The sequence below is a fragment of the Bos indicus x Bos taurus genome, chromosome 16, assembly GCF_003369695.1.
Source record: "Bos indicus x Bos taurus breed Angus x Brahman F1 hybrid chromosome 16, Bos_hybrid_MaternalHap_v2.0, whole genome shotgun sequence".
Lineage (NCBI taxonomy): Eukaryota > Metazoa > Chordata > Mammalia > Artiodactyla > Bovidae > Bos > Bos indicus x Bos taurus.
The window spans coordinates 41,262,685-41,281,331 of NC_040091.1; the positions used below are offsets into that span (position 1 = coordinate 41,262,685).

The window sequence follows — 18,647 nt, forward strand, 5'->3', positions numbered from 1 at the left end:
TTGGCTGCAGAATTCCCTTTAATGCTGTGGCCTGCAGCTGGAGGTTGATGGGGGTCTGAGGGGCTGCAGACCCCTCCTGCCTCCAGCCCTGGGGTCCTCAGGCACCAAGCGACCAGGTAGTGAGAAGCCAGGGGTCCTTACCCCTGTGCTCCTGGCAGTGAGCAGGACCCAAGGCTCTCAGAGCTCCTGAGGGAGGGCATGGCCAACCTCAGGAGAGGCTGAGGTGGGGGGGCACCACTGGCCCCTAGAGGCCTGATCTTGCCAGGCTCGGGCATGGCTCGGCCTGGGGCCTGCACGGAGCAGCTAAGGGTGGAGGGGACAAAAGCAACCAGAGTTCCCAGCCTGAGACCAGTGGGCTACCCGGAAGGGAGGAGAGGGCTCAAGGAATTGGGGACAGATGTGCACAGGCGCTCTGGGCCTTTTAGGGCACGTGACTCAGGCAATCCCTGAGATGGGGAACTGGAGGACACAAGTTAGTTCTGAGAAAGCAGGGGGCGATCAGGAGCACCCCCTAGGATGATGTCCAAGGCACAAAGAAGGTGATGAGGCCTCCTCTCTGCCGGCTCCACAGTTTGTCAGACTGGCCTCTGGGCTGGGCTTCAGTATCCCCGGGTCACGTGAGCCTTGCTCTCAGGGTCGGCAGGCACCTCTGAGGAGTCGATTGGCTGGTAGGAACTGCGCTCCTCTGAGGGCCCAAGGAAACCTGGGGGGTTGGAGAGAAAGAAAAAAGTGAAGGGTTAAGACTTAGGAAATTCCACGAGGCCAAACCAAGGTCCCCCTACTCCCCACCACCAATCCCACCCCAACAAGAAAAGCCAGAGCTGGGCATCCAGGTACCCAGGACAGACAGTGGCAGCAGCCCCAGGCACCAAGCCTTTAGCATGTATCACTTATTCAGTCCTCCTGTAACCCTATAGAGCAGGGTATTTTTTTGTCCCTACTTTACAGATGAGGAAACCGAGTGTTAAAAAGATAAACTGCCTTGCTTGAGATTATAAAGCTTGAAGCAGAGGACACTAGGATTCCAACTGATGCAGCACGGTGCTAAAGACAGGGCTCAGCCACTGTGCCTCGGTGCTTCCCTGGGAGCGCGTGCTCAGGAATCTGGCTGAGGGATGCCCAGCCCCGGACCCACGGGCTCCCCTCCAGCTCCTCTCCCGGACAGTGGACATCGTTGTACAGCCTCCAGAAGGCCCCCGGGCTGGCGCAGCTGCAGAGCCCAGATGGTGCCAGGCAGGCTGTTGGCTTCTGGGTGCCATACCCTTCACTCCCATCCTCACTCCCTACATCTGTCCTGTGCTCCTGAACAAGCCCCCAGCACCCCAGGCCTCTGTCTCCTCATCTGTCTAATGGAGGGACAGTGCTGGCTCCTCCCTACCCCGGGGCAGGTCCGGGCAGCCTGGTGGTTTGCCAAGGGTGGGCAGCCCTGGGCCATTCCCGTCCTCAACCCAGCTGCTCCCCCAGCAGGTCTCAGGCCACTTTTCTCAAGAGTGAAAGGCAGAAGACCACAGGTCTCCCCACTTCTCTCAAAAAGGACATGAGAACGGTGTCACAGGGGGCTGGGGAAGGGCTGCAACAAGCAGGGGTCCAGCTCAGGGCTGGCTTTGGCTGGGGCCCCCAGGACCCAGGCCAGCACTGGCTCTCCCCTGGTTGCCCAGACCCCTAGGTGGCAGGAAAGGGGGTTCCAGCGATGGGGCTAGAGGGAGCTGAGAGGGAAAGCTGGCCCTGCAGGTGCCTATGGGATCAGGCCCCCAGTCGCACCCATGTTTAAGCTGAGAGAAGGACATGGCACCATAGCCAGGCAGGGATGGCCAGGGGACCCCTGGGTTCCTCTAGGAGACCAGAAACTTGCATACCTTTCAGCCTAGTGCCCAGAGCCCATACCAGGCCCCACCCTGCACCTTGAATCCCTGTCTCAGGGGGCAAGGTTGGCTCCCTGGGACAGGGGCTGGGGGGCGGGCAAGGCAGAGACTGAGGAGAGGAGAGGAGACAGCAGTGCCAGCACCGGGGCTGGTGGGAGGGGAACTGGGGAGCTGGCTGGAGGTGGTGGCCTCACCAACGTGGACCAGGAGCTCACCCCCACGCTCCCGGTACATGTGGTAGACGAAGAAGCAGGAGATCGGCTTGAGGATCAGGTTGAGGATGGCCATGCCTGCACTGAAGCGCACTGTGTCCGAGAGGTTGGACCTCGGGTAGAAGATGCCAATGTAGATCACATCCAGGAAGATGGTAGCCACCAAGCCACCCAGAAACTGCAAGACAGCCAGGCACAGGGCCAAGGGGTGACCACAGTGTCATTAGGGTGGTGAGCGTGCTGCTGCCCTGTCACCCCATCCCCCCACCATATATACCAGACTGGAAGCTCCATTTGTGCCCTACTGTGTCCTTGGGGTTTGCTGGAAGACAGACCAAGACAGCAGGTGGGACTCTGCAGACTAGATGCCTGACTGAGGACTGCAGGGCTGAGAGCAGGGATGGGGTCCCTATTGGGACCCAGCCTGCAGGCTCTGACAGAGTCCTCTCCCCCAACTCTTCTCATCCTTGAGGCCATGATGAGGCACAAGACGTGGGCTCAGAACCTCTAAGATAGAAGGTCCCTTGGAATTCACTGGTTCCATCTCCACCACCGAAGAAATCCGTCTCTAACCATCCTGAGAGGCCAGTGCTGGTGCTCACAGCCACGGGGTCTGAGCGGGTGTCCGGGGGCTCCTGGTAGGACAGTTTAGCCAGACTGTGTCCACTCTGACCTCACAAAGTGGTTGAGCTCCCTCTTCATGGGAGGCCCTCCCTATTAGGGGGGCCCTCAAGGAGGGTTACTGGCGCATGCCCTACTGCCCTCCAGGAATGGCCAATCTCATGGGGCACTGGTGGGAGTCCACCCCATGCCCCTTTTGGGAAAACAATGAGGAGACTCTCTGAGCCAGGCAGGCAGAGCAGCAGGCCAGGCTAGTGAAGATACATGTGGGCTGGGAGCCTGGACTCTAAAAAATGGAAAATGGGGAAAAAAGAAGGCAGAGAAGACAGGACAGGGAAAGGGGAAGACGGAGCTGGGCCTACAACCACCCTGAAGCCGGTTCCCTGGCTGCTCCCCCAGCTTACCATACTTATGGCGTCAACAGAGTCCCGCTGCGCCATGGCCCACACGCCCAAGGCCAGGATGGGGAAGTTGGTCCAGGCATAGGGGCCCTGGAACACGATGCAGCCCCTGCGGGAGGAGGCACCTGAGTCAAGTCAGGAGGTGCCCTCTAGGTGCCCACCCCTCCTACAGGTCACCTCCTGGGGCGCTGTCTCAGGGCCCCCATGAGTAGAGGCCACAGTCGGCCTCGTTCCCCTCTCCATTCCCCTACTTCACACCCATGTGCCAAAAATGTCAGCACATCCCATCGGCTCTGCTTCCCAAATGGATCCGGAATCTGGCCATATCCATCCAGGTCCAAACCACCATCTTCTCCTACTGGGACTGAGCATTTCGCTGTAGCCTCTCCCCATTGTTCCCCTAACTTCCACTCCTGCCCCATCCTGGTCATTCCATAAATGCGCTTGCATGCATACTAAGTCACTTCTGTCGTTTCCGACTCTTTGCGACCCCATGGACTGTAGCCTGCCAGCGTCCTCTGTCCATGGGATTCTCCAGGCAAGAATAGTGGAGCGGGTTGCCATGCCCTCCTCCAGGGGATCTTCCAGACCCAGGGATCAAACCTGTGTCTCTACGTTCCTGCACTGGCAGGCAAATTCTTCACCACTAGAGACACTTATTAACTCCTCCATAAACAGCAACCAGTAAGGTAAATCAGGGGATGTCATTTCTCTGCTAAAAGTCCTCCAACACTTTCTTGGAATAAAATTCAGACCCTTGACCATGGTCTACAGGGCCCTGTGGGTCTGATGACACAGCCCAGCCTATGGCTCCCATCCACTGCCTTGCCGTTCCCTCTACCTGAACACTTGGTCCGTTCTTGTCATTTTAGCCTCGGCTCATATGTTAACTCTGAGACTCTTTCCCTGACTGCCCCACTGTAAGGACCACCTTCTAACACAATGCCCACTCTCTTATCTTGTAGGGCATCGCTACTAACTGAACTGTTTGTCCATTCAAAGAAAAGAATAGTTAACCCAGACCCCTTACTAGTATCTGGCACAGTCACGAGTGCTTTCAATGGGTTCATTTATGTGCATATGCGTTAACAATCCTTGTAAAGAGGCACTACGGTCATCTTCATTTTACAGATGAGGAGACTGAGGCCCAGAGAGGTCAAGGAACTTGCCCAAGGTCACACAGCTGCTAAGTGGCAGAGCTGAGATTTAAATCCAGGCAGTCTGGCTCAAGAGGCCATGCTCTTACCCACGTGGACGGCCCAAGCACAGAGTGGGGTGCTTCATAAATATAAATGACATTCCCTGAAGTATACCATATGGGAAACGTGTGCAAAGCAGTTAAGTGCAGAGCACCATGGGGCTTACTTGGAAATCAGTCATCTCATTTTTTGGTTTTGAGAAAGCAAGTGCTGGGGCCCCAGCCTGGACTCATTAACTCAGAGTCTTGGGGAGTGTGCCTGAGAAATCTGGATTTTCACTCTGCTCTCCAAGGCCATTAACCATGATGATCACTGCTCCTGTTATTCATACCCACGAACACGTACACTGCACTTCCACGTCTGCAAAATGCACACGTGAGCTCAATGGTTTCCAGTCTTGGTCGGGCAGAAAAATCTCCCCAGAAACTCAACAGATAAAGCAGATAAAGCAGAAGGTAATGATGAAAATCACCCTGAAGTCCCTGGGCCTCCCTTGTGTAGGCCTGGGCAGTGTCTGGTGAGCAGAGCAAGGCCATGCTTCTTCCTCACAGCTCCTGAGGGCCGTGCATCCTTGCACCCATTTTACAGATGGAAACCAAGGTACTGAGAAGTGGAGTCATTTGATGAAGGTGACCCGGCTGGAACACGGCAGGGCTAAGGACATGACCAGGGTCAGTCTAAATCCTGAGTCTACTGTCTCTGGGCAGGGGGTATGAAATGGGTGAGGGTCCACGCCTAAGTGAGTGACCTCACCCTCGTACTCAGATTCATCATGTGTCTACTTGCTGAGCTGCTGAGTTAACCTCCAGAAGGCACCCTCAACAAATGTCAGCAATTATTATGGTTTCAGAAATTGTGTTTTCACCTTTAGATGACTTAAGAGGATAAGTGGGAAGGTCAGTAATACTCTCACATTATAGCTGAGAAAATGACTCAGGGGGTTTGAGTGGCTCACCCAAGGTCACAGACACACAGAGCTCCACCGGACATCCACCCCAGCAAGGTATGAGAGGCCAGCCCCTAGGCTTCAGCACCTTACAGCCCCAGATGCAAAGGCCCTAGTGGAGGAACCAGAGGGATGCCAAGCCCCAAAGGGCTTAGGTAGTGTCTGGAGAAAGGTCTGAGCTGTCAGTACTGCCCCCTGGGCTGCTGTCTTCCTGAGGATGAGGGCTAGAAGCTCCTAGGGTCAGTGATGGCAAAGGCCTCTGTGTACCACCTGCCCCTCCAACATCCTTGAGACACAGGAGCTTGCTAATGATGATCTTGACAGATGAGCTATTTAGTCTTGGAACGGGTCGGGAGACATGGACAAGACCCCAGGAATACATGTGGACAGGACCCAGGATACACGTGGACAAGACCCCAGAGAGACATGTGGACCCAGATCTCGGGAGACCAGGGGGACACAGAACTGGACACCCACACTCACTCACCAGGTTGTCAGCAGCCAGTGAACCAGGAGGATTGCCTGTGGCACAAAAAAAAGAGGGGGTGAGGTAAAGAAGAGAACTGCGACTGTGACCACCATGGTGGTAGGATGAATGGGCAGCAAAGCTTCCGGAACCAAAAAACACCAGAAGCCCCTGCCTAGGACCTAAGAGGGCTTCAGGATGTCTGCTCAAACACCAGCAAGAGAGTGGCCCCCAACAGTGGCAGAAAAGGAGGAAGAGCACAGGTCAGGCCAGAGGACACTGCCAGGTCACCCCTCCCCGGTCCCTTGGGGCAGCTGACACCCACACCCCTTCCTGTTTCTAAAGCTGGAGGCTCCTTTGGGGAACCTGGGAATCTCTTCTGAAACCAGAGGAGGCCTCGATGGCTGGAAGGGGCTCAAATGAGGCTGATTTCAGTACACTGGAGCTGGGGTGCCGTGTGGGGCTGAGCAGATGCCCAGTGCATCCAAGGAATGGGAGAGCAGCCCGGGGGCAGGAGACCAGAGGGGAAAGGTGGGCCTGGAGGACCTCGGCAAGGAGCATGGACTTCATCTCAAGGGCGCTGAAGAAGTCACCAGGAGCTTTTCTGCAGGAAGGTAACATGTTAGGATTTATACTAAGAGTCCGTGCACTGTCCCACCCTTTTTATTGACACGTATGTCCTTCAGAGACAGCCCTCTTTACTGGAACTGGTCTCTATTCCCAGAAATCAAGAGAGTCCTGATTGCAAAGCAAGTAAAGAATATAGTATTAGACTTTCCCGGTGGTCCAGTGGCTAAAACTCTGTGCTCCCAATGCAGGGGGTCCAGGGCTTCATCCCTGATGAGGGGAACTAGATCCCATATGCTGCAACTATAAGATCTCTGTCAGTAAATATTTATTCATTTGTTTCTTTAGCTACGTCGGGTCTTACCTGCAGCACGTGGGATCTTCACTGTGTTATGCAGGCTCTCTAGTTGCGGCGCGAGGGCTTAGTGGCTCACTCAGCATGTGGGGTCTTAGTTCCTGGATCAGGGATCGAACACACGTCCCTTGCATTGCCAGGTGGATTCTTAAACCACTGGACCGCCAGGGAAGTCCCAAATAAATATTTTTTAAAAAGAAAGAGAAGAAGGAAGGAAGAAGCAGATGGATGCTATAGGGAAGGCAGGGAGAAGAAGCGGGAAACTCGGAGCTGGTGCTAAAGGGGACTTGGGGACCAGCCAGGCACAGGGGAGGGAGAGTGGGGTGTTCCAGGGTGTTCAGGTGTCCCAGAAGCATAGGCAAGGACACAACACCCAGAGCCCCGAGGAGGGGTAGGGCCGGGATGGGGCTGAGGTCGGGGGTGGTGGCGAGACGGCAGGAGTAGGGTCCAGTGGTGGACAAGGACCTTTAAGGGAGTTTGCTCCAGGCACCAAGGGTTCAAGGATGCCAAGAGCCTGAGGCAGCGGCGGCATGCTGGGCCCAGAGAGCAAGGGTGGCACAGCAAGGACTGCAGTGAAAGGCCCAGGTTTCTAGTCTTGTGCTCAAGGGGGTGGGGGGCGTTAAGGAGAGGATGCCACCTGCAGCAAGGAACTCTGGCTGCATTTCTAGAAGAATCACTATTGGACTTCCTTGGTGGTCCAGTGGTTAAGAATCCACCTGCCAATGTAGTGGACACGGGTTCGATCTCTGGTCTGGGAAGATCCCACATGCCATGAGGCAACTAGGTGCTGCGTGCTACAGCTACTGAGCCTCAAACCTAGAGCCTGTGCAGCAAGAGAAGCCACAGCAACAAGAAGGCTGAGTGTGGCAACTAGAGAGTATCCCCAGCTCACCACAAGTAGAGAAAGCCTGCACGCAGCAATGAAGACCCAGTACAGACAAAAAAAAAAAAAGAGTTATTATTTATTGCACATCTGCAACGTGCCAGGCCTGGGCCCAATGTCTCACATGACCTTCTCTGAGCTTCTGAAGCAGATACTAGAATCATTCCCATTTTACAGTCAAGAAAACCAGGCTCAGAGGTAAATTAAGTTGATCATGACTCCACTGATGGCAAAACTGTAATTAAATGGGAAGTCTGACTCCAAAACTAGGGCTCCTAACCTTTGTGCTAGAGAGAGAACCTCTTTGGGCTTGGACACACATGGATGTTTTCCACACGGGGTGGGGGGCAGATGACATCTGGGGCAGATGGCCAGGATACCCCAACTTGCCCCCAGTGCTCAGGTTAAGTGAACCAAGTCCAGACTGTGGTCCCCAACCCCTAAAGAACTCCTCTTCCAGCTACAAAGGACTAGGAGAATGGCTCTTTAAGGACCAACACACCTGACTGTACAGAGGTCTCAAGACACCAAAAAAGCTGAGCCTACATGACTGAGAGTTGGACCATAAATAAGGCTGAATGCTGAAGAATTGATGCTTTTGAACTGTGGTGTTGGAGAAGACTCTTGAGAGTCCCCTGAACTGCAAGGAGATAAAATTAGTCAATCTTAAAGGAAATCAATCCTGAATATTCACTGGAAGGATTGATGCTGAAGCTGAAGCTCCAATACTTTGGCCACATGATGTGAAGAGCTCCTTAGAAAAGACCCTGATGCTGGGAAAGACTGAAGTCAGGAGGAAAAGACAAAGGGTGAGATGGTTGGATGGCATCACCGACTTAATGGACATGAGTTTGAGCAAACTCCAGGGGTTGGTGAAGGACAGGGAAACCTGGCGTGCTGCAGTCCATGGGGTTGCAAAGAGCTGGACACAACTCAGCAACCGAACAAGAACAATATGACAGAAGGCTAGCTCTGGAAGGAATTTTGGTCACTACCTACCTTTATTAATGAGTGCTTCCTATGTGTCAGGCACCAAGATAAGATTTTTCTGCCTGTGAACGTGTTTTATCCTTACAATCCTCTGAAGCACAATTTCCCCCGTTTTACAGTTGAGAAAACCAAGGCTCAACGGTAAGTAATCTGCTCCAGGTCACAGAGCAGAGCCAGGATTCAATCCCGACTTAGCCAGGTGTTGTTCCACCCAGGGCCTGAGTGTATGTGCCCTCCTATTACAAAGATGCGGAAACCGAGGCAGAGTAGAACTAGTCTTCTGAGGTTTTCCCCAGGGACTGAGGAGTGAGTGGATTTCCCTGGTAGTTCAGTTGGTAAAGAATCTGCCTGCAATGCAGGAGACCCCAGTTCGATTCCTGGGTTGGGAAGATCTCCAGGAAAAGGGATAGGCTACCCATTCCAGTGCAAAGAAACAGCGGAGTACAATAGAATGGGAAAGACTAGAGATCTCTTCAAGAAAACTAGAGATACCAAGGAAATATTTCATGCAAAGATAGGCATAATAAAAGACAGAAATGGTATGGATCTAACAGAAGCAGAAGATATTAAGAAGAGGTGACAAGAATACATAAAAGAACTACACAAAAAAGATCATAATGACCCAGAAAACCACGACGGTGTGATCACTCACCTAGAGCCAGACATCCTGGAGTGTGCAGTCAAGTGGCCTTAGGAAGCGTCACTATAAACAAAACTAGTGGAGGTGATGGAATTCAAGCTGAGCTATTTCAAATCCTAAAAGATGATGCTGTGAAAGTGCTGCACTCAATATGCCAGCAAATGTGGAAAACTCAGCAATGGCCACAGGACTGGAAAAGGTCAGTTTTCATTCCAATCCCAAAGAAAGGCAGTGCCAAATAATGTTCAAACTATTGCACAATTGCACTCATCTCACACACTAGCAAAGTAATGCTCAAAATTCTCCAAGCTAGGCTTCAACAGTATGTGAACTGAGAACTTCCAGATCTTCAAAATGGATTTAGAAAAGGGAGAGGAACCAGAGATCAAGTTGCCAACATCTGTTGGATCATAGAAAAAGCAAGAGAATTCCAGAAAAACATCTACTTCTGCTTCATTGACTACACTTAAGCCTTTGACTGTGTGGACCACAACAAACTGGAAAATTCTTAAAGATGGGCATACCAGACAACCTTATTTGCCTCCTGAGAAATCTGTATGCAGGTCAAGAAGCAACAGTTAGAACCGAACATGGAACAATTTACTGGTTCCAAATTGGGAAAGGAGTATGTCCAGGTTGTAAATCGTCACCCTGTTTATTTAACTTATATGCAGAGTACTTCATGTGAAATGCCAGGCTGGAAGAAGCACAAGCTAGAATCAAGAATTCGGAAAGAAATATCAATAACCTCAGATATGCAGATGATACCACCCTTATGGCAGAAAGCAATTAAGGTGAAAGAGGAGAGTGAAAAATCTGGCTTAAAACTCAACATCCAAAAAACAAAGATCATGGCATCCAGTCCCATCACTTCATAGCAAATAGATGGGGAAACAATGGAAACAGTGACAGAGTTTATTTTCTTGGGCTCCAAAATCACTGTAGATGGTGACTGCAGCCATGAAATTAAAAGACACTTGCTCCTTGGAAGAAAATCTATGACAAACCTAGACAGCATGTAAAAAAGCAGAGACGTTACATTTTTGGACAAAGGTCCATATAGTCAAAGCTATGGCTTCTCCGGTAGTCATGTATGGATGTCAGAGTTGCACCATGAATAAAGTTGAGCACCAAAGAACTGATGCTTTTGAATTGTGGCGTTGGAAAAGACTCTTGAGAGTCCCTTGGACTGCAAGATCAAACTAGTCAATCCTAAAAGAAATCAGTTCTGAATATTCATTGGAAGGATTGGTGCTGAAGCTGAAAGAAAGTGAAAATCCAAGTTGCTCAGTCATTTCCAACTTTTTGTGACCCCATGGACTATACAATCCATGGAATTCTCCAGGCCAGAATACTGGAGTGGGTAGCTGTTCCCTTCCCAGTGATCTTCCTAACCCAGGGATGGAACTCAGGTCTCCCGCATTGCAGGCAGATTCTTTACCAGCTGAGTGACCAGGGAAGCCCAAGCTGAAACTGAAGCTCCAATATTTTGGCCATCTTATGCGAAGAGCTGACTCATTAGAGAAGACTCTGATGCTGGGAAAGATTGAGGGCAGGAGGAGAAGGGGACAACAGAGGATGAGATGGTTGGATGGCATCACCGACTCAATGTACATGAATTTGAGCAAGCTCTGGGAGTTGGTGATGGACAGGGAAGCCTGGTGTGCTGTAGTCCATGGGGTCACAAAGAGTTGGACACGGCTGAGCGATTCAACTGAACTATATCCACTCCAGTATTCTTGGGCTTCCCTTGTCGTTCAGATGGTAAAGAATCTGCCTGCAATGCGGGAGACCTGGGTTCCATCCCTGGGTTGGGACGGTCCCCTGGAGAGCATGGCAACCCATGCCAGTATTCTTACCTGGAGAATCCCACTGACAGAGAAGCCTGGTGGGCTACAGTCCATGGGGTTGCAAAGAGTCAGACACGACTGACTAAGCACATGGAAGAATGAGTGCATGTGTGCTCGGTCATGTCCGACTCCTTGAGATCCCATGAACTGTAGCCTGCCAGGCTCCTCTGTCCATGGGATTGTCTAGGCAAGAATACCAGAGTGGGTTATCATGTCCTCCACCAGAGGGTCTTCCCAACCCAGGGATCAAACCCATGCCTCCTATGACTCCTGCATTGCAGGTGGATTCTTTATCACTTGAGACATCCAGGATGCTGCAGGGACTGAAGAAGGGTGATCAAACTGTGCCAGGTTACTTAATCATTTACAGGTTAAGTTGGCATCGCTGACACCTGCTTGGCCTCCACCCTGCAGATTCAAAGGTAAGTCAGGCAGATGCAGTCTTAGGCTGCCCTTCCAGAACTGACACCTGGCAGTCCGGGTGGGGTGGGGGGGAACACCTGCTAACCAAAAAATTACCTAAGGAGTATGGGGTCCGAACAGACAGTCTGTTGAGAAGGAAGTAATGGCGAAGAAAAGGACCCTCATTCTGGATCAGAGGAGGGGAGCACTGGAGGCTTCTCTGAAGGATGATGTTTCAGGGGAGATGAAGTGGGTGAGCAAGGAGTTAACCAGGGACAGAGGGGGAAAGAAGAGCATTTCGAGCCAAAGGGACAGCACCTGCAAAGGCTCTGTGATGGAAGGTAGCATGGAACCTTCTGGAGACTGAAAAGAGGCCCATGTGGCTGGAGTGGAAGAGGAGAGTAGAGGAGGGACAGGAAGCTGGGGTGGGGCTGGGGGGCAGGGCTGAGCCTGGGAGGTGTGGGAGAGAATTCTGATCTTTATCTTGAGAGCAAAACACGGTCCTCTCTGACAGGAAGTCCTGCCCACAGAGGGGAAGGGACCTGCCACACGCGGCCAGCCAGGTGGTCCCGGTGTTGGGTTTTTAACTAAGACAAGAAACCAAGGAAGGAGTTACAGTCATATATATCACTTCTCCACTCCCCAACATCAACACTGAGTCCTTCCCTCCCTCAACTTCTATCTCAGAAACAGTCTTCATTCTCAAATGCTCTGGTTCCCACCTCTAGACTGGGCACACAGCAGGTCTTTAATAAACGGATGCTCCTGGCCTGCTGCTGCTAAGTCGCTTCAGTCGTGTCCGACTCTGTGCGACCCCATAGACGGCAGCCTACCAGGCTCCCCCGTCCCTGGTTAACTCCTTGCTCACACCTACCAGGCTCCCCCGTCCCTGGGATTCTCCAGGCAAGAACACCGGAGTGGGTTGCCATTTCCTTCTCCAATGCATGAAAGTGAAAAGTGAAAGTGAAGTCGCTCAGTCGTGTCCGACTCTTAGCGACCCCATGGACTGCAGCCTACCAGGTTCCTCCATCCATGTGATTTTCCAGGCCTGGCCTGCGGATCCCAGAAAAGGAAAGGCAGCGACACGCAGGAAAGCCTGTGAGGAAACCATTCTATAATCTGTGGGATAAAGTACTTCCTGGAGCCGGAAAAGCCTGTAATATGGAGTGAGCACCTGGCTAAGCCCCCAAACTAGGCCCTCTCTTTGGAGAAGAAAACAGTATGACCTGGAAATCCTGTGGGCCTTTAGCAGACACACCTCCCCTCAGTGCAACATCACTTTTGTTTGCTCAATATTTAGGAAACTTAGCACCAGTGGAGTACGTCTCTTCAGCCGTGGGAAAATAAACCCATGAAGACTAAGCCTCGTCGGCTAGTTTCCCCATCTTTGTAATGGGAGGGCACACCCACTCGGGCCCAGAGGGGTTGAATGTGCAGGAAAGCTCCAACAAAAAACCTAGCCAAGAATCTAAAAAAGAGTGAATACAGGTATATGTTTAACTGATTCACTCTTCTGTACACCTGACACTAACACAACATTGTAAATCAACCATACTCAATAACTGCAGCCGTGAAACTAAAAGACACTTGTTCCTTGGAAGGAAAGCTATGACCAACCTAGACAGTGTATTAAAAAGCAGAGACATCTTTTTGCCACCAAAGGTCCGTATAGTCAAAGCTATGGTTTTTCTAGTAGTCACGTATGGATGTGAGAATTGGACCATAAAGAAAGCTGAGTGCTGAAGAATTGAAGCTTTTTGCATTGTGGTATCAGAGAAGACTCTTGAGAGTCCCTTGGACTGCAAGGAGATCATACCAGTCAATCCTAAAGGAAATCAACCCTGAATATTCACTGGGAGGACTGATGCTGAAGCTGAAGCTACAATACTTTGGCCAGGTGAAGAGTCGACTCATTGGAAAAGGCCCTGATGCTGGGAAACATTGAAGACAAAAGGAGAAGAGGGTGGCAGAGGATGAGATGGCTAAATAGCATCACTGACTCAATGGGCATGAATCTTAGCAAATTCTAGGAGACAGCGAAGGACAGGGGAGCCTGGTGTGCTGCCGTCCATGGGCTCACAAAGAGACATGACTTAGCGATTAAACAACAACACATTTCAATAGAAATTAAAAAAGAAAAAGGAACCCAGCCAAACCAGCCCTGCCCTCTCCCACAGCCCTTATCTCAGCACAAAAGAACTGTCTGCTGGCTCTGGGGGAGGTTTCTGGTTACCAAGAGAATACTGGGGAGTCTCAGATACGGCCACAGAGATGGGGGAGAGAGGGGTGCATGTGCCCAGCATGCGGAGGCCTGACTGCTCCCGGCTGGGCAAGAGGAGAGACTTGAGCTCCTGGACTCTTCATGTAGCGCCTGGCCTGGCAGGCTGCCTGGCCCTTTCCCAGCCAGTGTTCAATGCGTCAGAAGACCAAGGGAGAGAGAGACCAGCCATGGCAGCAGGGGCTTGTAAGATGCTGGACTAGGGGTAGGAGACCTGAGTTCTGGTCCAGGAGCCACCTCCTTTTGTGTTGGAGCCCTGGGTTCCTCCCTGGTGACATGAAGGCAGCATCTATCACCCTCGTGTCCCAAAGGGGTGCCTCAACCAGAAAGAGACAGGCATCTGACAGTCAGTCACTGGATGTTTCCATGAAATAACTGTAAGCACCTCCCTGGGGGCTCAGTGGTAAAGAATCCGCCTGCCAATGCAGGAGATCTGAGTTCAATCCCTGGGTCAGGAAGATCCCCTGGAGAAGGAAGTGGCAACCTGCCCCAGTATTCTTGCCTGGAGAATCCCATGGAGAGAGGAGCCTGGTGGGCTACAGTCCATGGGGTCACAGAGAGTTGGACATGACTGAGCGACTGAACAACAACAACCACAACCTCTGCAGACAGTCATCCTGAAACCATGTCACCTACAGCAACCCCTGCTACTGATGCAGATGTACCTGCCGCATATCTACACTGCCCTGAACACTTGGCCCATGTCATCCTTGTGACTGTCTGGGGTAGAGTTTTAACCCTTATGTTTCACTTATGAAGACACTGAGGCTGTGAGAGATTCGTTGGCCCAAACAGTTATGTATGACAAGAGAGCCCAGATGCAAATCGCAGAATCAGTCGCTTGGGTCTGAGTTTTTCTGCTAATAAAAACATGATGTGGGCTTCCCTGGTGGCTCAGTGGTAAAGAATCCGCCTGCCGATGTAGGAGACACTGGTTTGATCCTTGATCCAGAAAGATCCCACATGCTGCAGGGCAACCGAGCTCATGGGCCACAACTACTGAGCCCATGTGCTTCAACTACTGAAGCCTGTGTGCCCTAGAGCCCGTGTTCTGCAACAAGAGAAGCCACTGCCGCGAGAAGCCCATGCTCCACAACTAGAGGCTGGGCCCCGCTGATTGCAACTAGAGAAAACCTGCACAGCAACAAAGACACAGTAGAGCCAAAAATAAACACATAAAATAAAGATAAAATAAAAAAACAACAAAACTGTGAAGCTACATCACCTCCTGGACCACTGGATCCTCCTCTTAGCATCCTAGAAGGTAGGGTCTATTTTTATGCTCTTTTTATTGTGAAGAAACTGATATTCAGAGAGGTTAAGAAACCTGCTTCAGGTCACACAGCTGGTAAGCAGCAAAGCCTGGCCTTGGAGGGAGATCTGATTGGCCCCAAAGCCTGTGCTCTACCCACTGTACTACAGTGCTAGGATCTGGAAGAGCAAGGGAAGAGTGGATGGAAATGAGTATGTCTGACCAGGAGGAAGGAAGGCTAAGGGGAAACCGAGGGGTCCTTGGACCAGGATTCAGACCCTTCATTTGTCACTGAAGGCCTCATGGCAGTGGGGCTGGGACTGCCTAGCCAGGTGGTCGACAGACTTGAGGTCACCATAAAGAATGTTTTTTTTCTTTGCCCATACCATATAGGCTTGCAGGATCTTAGTTCCCTGACCAGGGATTGTACCTGGGCCCCAAGCTGTGAAACCACGGAGTCCAAACCCCTGGACCACCAGGGAATCCCCCTCCATACAGATTAATATACAGAATATATTTTTCCTGGGAATTTCCTGTTAGGGGCAGTGGTTAGGACTCTGTGCTTTCACTGCCAAGGGGGCAGGTTCAATCCATGGTTGAGGAACTAAGATCCCACTAGCCATGTGGTGTGGCCAAAACAAAAAATAAACAAAAAACCCAGAATATATTTCTTAGTCCTGTGCAAACATTCAGTGGCCTATTGAATGAGGCAGCAAGATCCCCAAGGAGCCCCAAGGGCTGAGCCCAGGGGGCGGTAGTCAGGGCTGCCAGAGAGGGGAGGCAGAGGCAGGCAGTGGTTGACCGTGTGGCTGCTGGAGCCAAGTATGTGGATCAGACCCCAGCTCCATGACTTAGAGCTGTGTGACTCCGGGCCATCACCTGAGCTCTCACAACTGCCGCTTGCTCTTCTAAAGTGAGGACAATAATGCTCCATGGGGGTGTTGTGTGGCTATGTAGAGGTGGAGGGGTCTGTGAAACATTCAACACACTGCCTCCTAGGTAGTCAGCCTCCGGGACACGGCTATGCATGTGCTCAGTTGCTTCAGTCGTGTCCAACTCTTTGTGACCCCATGGACTGTAATCTGCCAGGTTCCTCTGTCCATGGACAAGCAATACTGGAGTGGGTTGCCGTTTCCTACTCCAGGGGATCTTCTCCACCCAGGGACTGAACCCATGTCTCCTGCATCACAGGTGCGTTCTTTACGACTAAGCCACCTGGGAAGCCCCGAGACAAGGCCGTCCATGACTATTGTGCAGTCAGGTTCCGGAATTCTTAACCCTTGTGCTATACTACCCCCTTGCACCCTCCTCCCAAGGGCCTTTTCTCACAAGCCCTCATGAACCCAAGTCTAGAACTTTCTAAACTCTCACAATGACGTTCCTTCAACTCAGGACTTGCCTCATGTGTGGCGTTGGGTTAGGAACTACCTGGAGGGCCCGGGGCAGCTGCTTCTATTCACCTGGCACCACTGCCTACTGTGGGTGGGCTGGGCACAAGCAGGCACTGAGCCAATGCCCCAGGAATGTGTGAAAGGAGGGCATGGGTAAGTGCAGGGTCAGGGGGATTGGGCATTTTCTGAGCTCCCAAGGGGTTCTGATCTCAGAATATCCCACTTAGACTCCTGTGGGAGGCCAGAAAAGACAACAACAAAAACAGAACCCCCAGTTAATCTTTAATTTCAGATAATGAATAATTTTCTAGACTGTTCCAAATATTGCCTGGGATATAAGATCCACTGGAGAAGGGATAGGATACCCACTCCAGTATTCTGGGGCTTCCCTGGTGGCTCAGTTGTAAAGAATCCACCTGCAATGTGGGAGATCTGGGTTCAATCCCTGGGTTGGGAAGATCCACTGCAGAAGGGAAAGGCTACTCACTCCAGTATTCTGGCCTGGAGAATTCCATGGACTGTAGAGTCCGTGGGGTCACAAAGAGTTGGACATGACTGAATGACTTTCACTTTTCATACTTAGATTAAGAAATTTATTCATTGTTGATCTTAAATTCAAACTCAACTGGATGTCCTCAATGTTACCTGGCAACCCTAGCTGTTCACGACCTCTCGGCACTTACTTGTCTCTGATTGGTAGCAGCTAAGACCCTTGGAGATATGGTGTTTTATTTCTCAAGTCAAAGAAAGGACCAGCGGTTTCACTGTGGGCACTGAAAGCCAGCAAAGCTCACATCTGTGGTCACGTGTGGCCTGTGAGGCCCATAAAGTTTCTCCAAAAAAAAAAAAAAAAAGGCCACAAACAGACTAAGCCCTCCCACTGGGCATTAACTGTCAAAGCAGAAGTGGGCCCTAATGGTGGCCAGGAAAGGACACAGCTTTGAAGTTTGACCCTGATGGGTTCAAATTCTGACTGTCACTTAATCTCTGTGGGGCCTTGACAAGTTACCTATCTGGTCTGAGCTGAAGTTGGCTCAACTACAAAAATCTCAGAAGGTTGATGCGATTTAATAACCTGGCACACCACAGACGCCCCAAGAATGAGGGCTCACTCCCTTGTCAGTTCCTGCCCCTCTGTCCCTTTCCTCCTTCCCCCTTAATAATTATTTCAGGCAAATCTCTAATCAGAGCAAAGGTAGTTGGCATCAACCGCACACAGCCTGGAACAGAGTGAATGTTGATACCAACGAACCTCAATTGCCCTCGTGTAAATTTCTTCCCTGCTAAACCTTCAATCCAAGCCCATTCCCTTGTCACAGCCATCTCTCCCCCTCAGCGGCTGACTGGAAGCCTCAGAGAGGTCTGCTGAAGCAAGTGTTCAATATTAAGGAAATGTGCCCACGTTAAGTCACAGCACAGACCGTATCTAATAATCCAAATATGGATGATGTATTGTTCTGTAGTCATCTATCTCTTACATTACTTTAGTACCAGACACCATGGGTGCATAATGCTTTGTCAAGGGTGAGTAAGAGGGTACTCCTGCATACAGTCTCAAAGGAAACTGTATCCAGGCCACAGATGGCAGGTCTGGTCCAAGGTTAACACCTTTTCCCAGTGCCTCACTGGTAAAGAATCTGCCCGCAATGCAGGAGCCACAGGAGACGCAGGTTCAATCCCTGGATCAGGAAGATCCCCTGGAGGAGGCCACGGCAACCCATTCCAGTATTCTTGCCTGGAAAATCCCATGGACAGAGAAGCCTGGTGGGCTACAGTCCATAGGGTCGCAAAGAGTCGGACACGACTGAAGCAACCTAGCTTAGCTAGACCAAAGCTAAAGGCTTCAGCCTCTCAGTGGCAAACCCGGCCAAGAAGCACTGGGCTGGGGGAGGGCGGGGAGAAAAAGAAGAACAGCCTTTGGCATTCTTACAGCTCAGGAAATGAAGACACCCCAGCGAGCTACAGTGTTTTCCTAAATGTGCAAAGTTGGGGGTTTCTGCTTTTGAGTAAATTCTATTGGTGTCTGTGTTGCTTAAGAAATAAAGACGTTGAATCTATCAACTCTGAAAAGCCATCTGTCTGGGATCATCTGATTTCCTTAACTTGATCTTCCCAACAAAAGAGGCGGTAAGGGCAGTGTTGGGGGTCCAGGTGAAAGCTTTACCCCTCTCTCGGTGGAGGGGAAGTGTCCTGCCTCCAAGTCCAGCCTCGGGCTCTCCGTGGGTCCCTCCCCGACACGCCTTCCCCTTTCTCCAGAGAAATTCTGGGCGCGCAGGCCAAAGCGAGCCTCAGGGGCTCAGCGCTCCCAGCAGAACCGGTCTGACTCCGGGAA

The 18,647-nt window shown here is 51.4% G+C and overlaps 1 protein-coding gene across 2 annotated transcripts in view; it reads right to left on the reverse strand.

The window, feature by feature from the left end:
* Positions 1 to 18,647, reverse strand: part of AGTRAP (angiotensin II receptor associated protein) — a 19,015-nt gene continuing 368 nt past the window's right edge. The window contains exons 2-5 of one of the 2 annotated variants that reach the window (XM_027564909.1): positions 5,729 to 5,763; positions 3,100 to 3,205; positions 2,078 to 2,252; positions 1 to 703 (exon numbers count right to left, since the gene is read on the reverse strand). In XM_027564909.1, the coding sequence (XP_027420710.1) occupies positions 600 to 703; positions 2,078 to 2,252; positions 3,100 to 3,205; positions 5,729 to 5,763 (420 nt within the window). In that variant the 3' untranslated portion in view covers positions 1 to 599. Of the gene's footprint in view, positions 704 to 2,056; positions 2,253 to 3,099; positions 3,206 to 5,728; positions 5,764 to 18,647 lie in introns of both variants that reach the window. The other variant, XM_027564908.1, reaches the window with a different exon arrangement.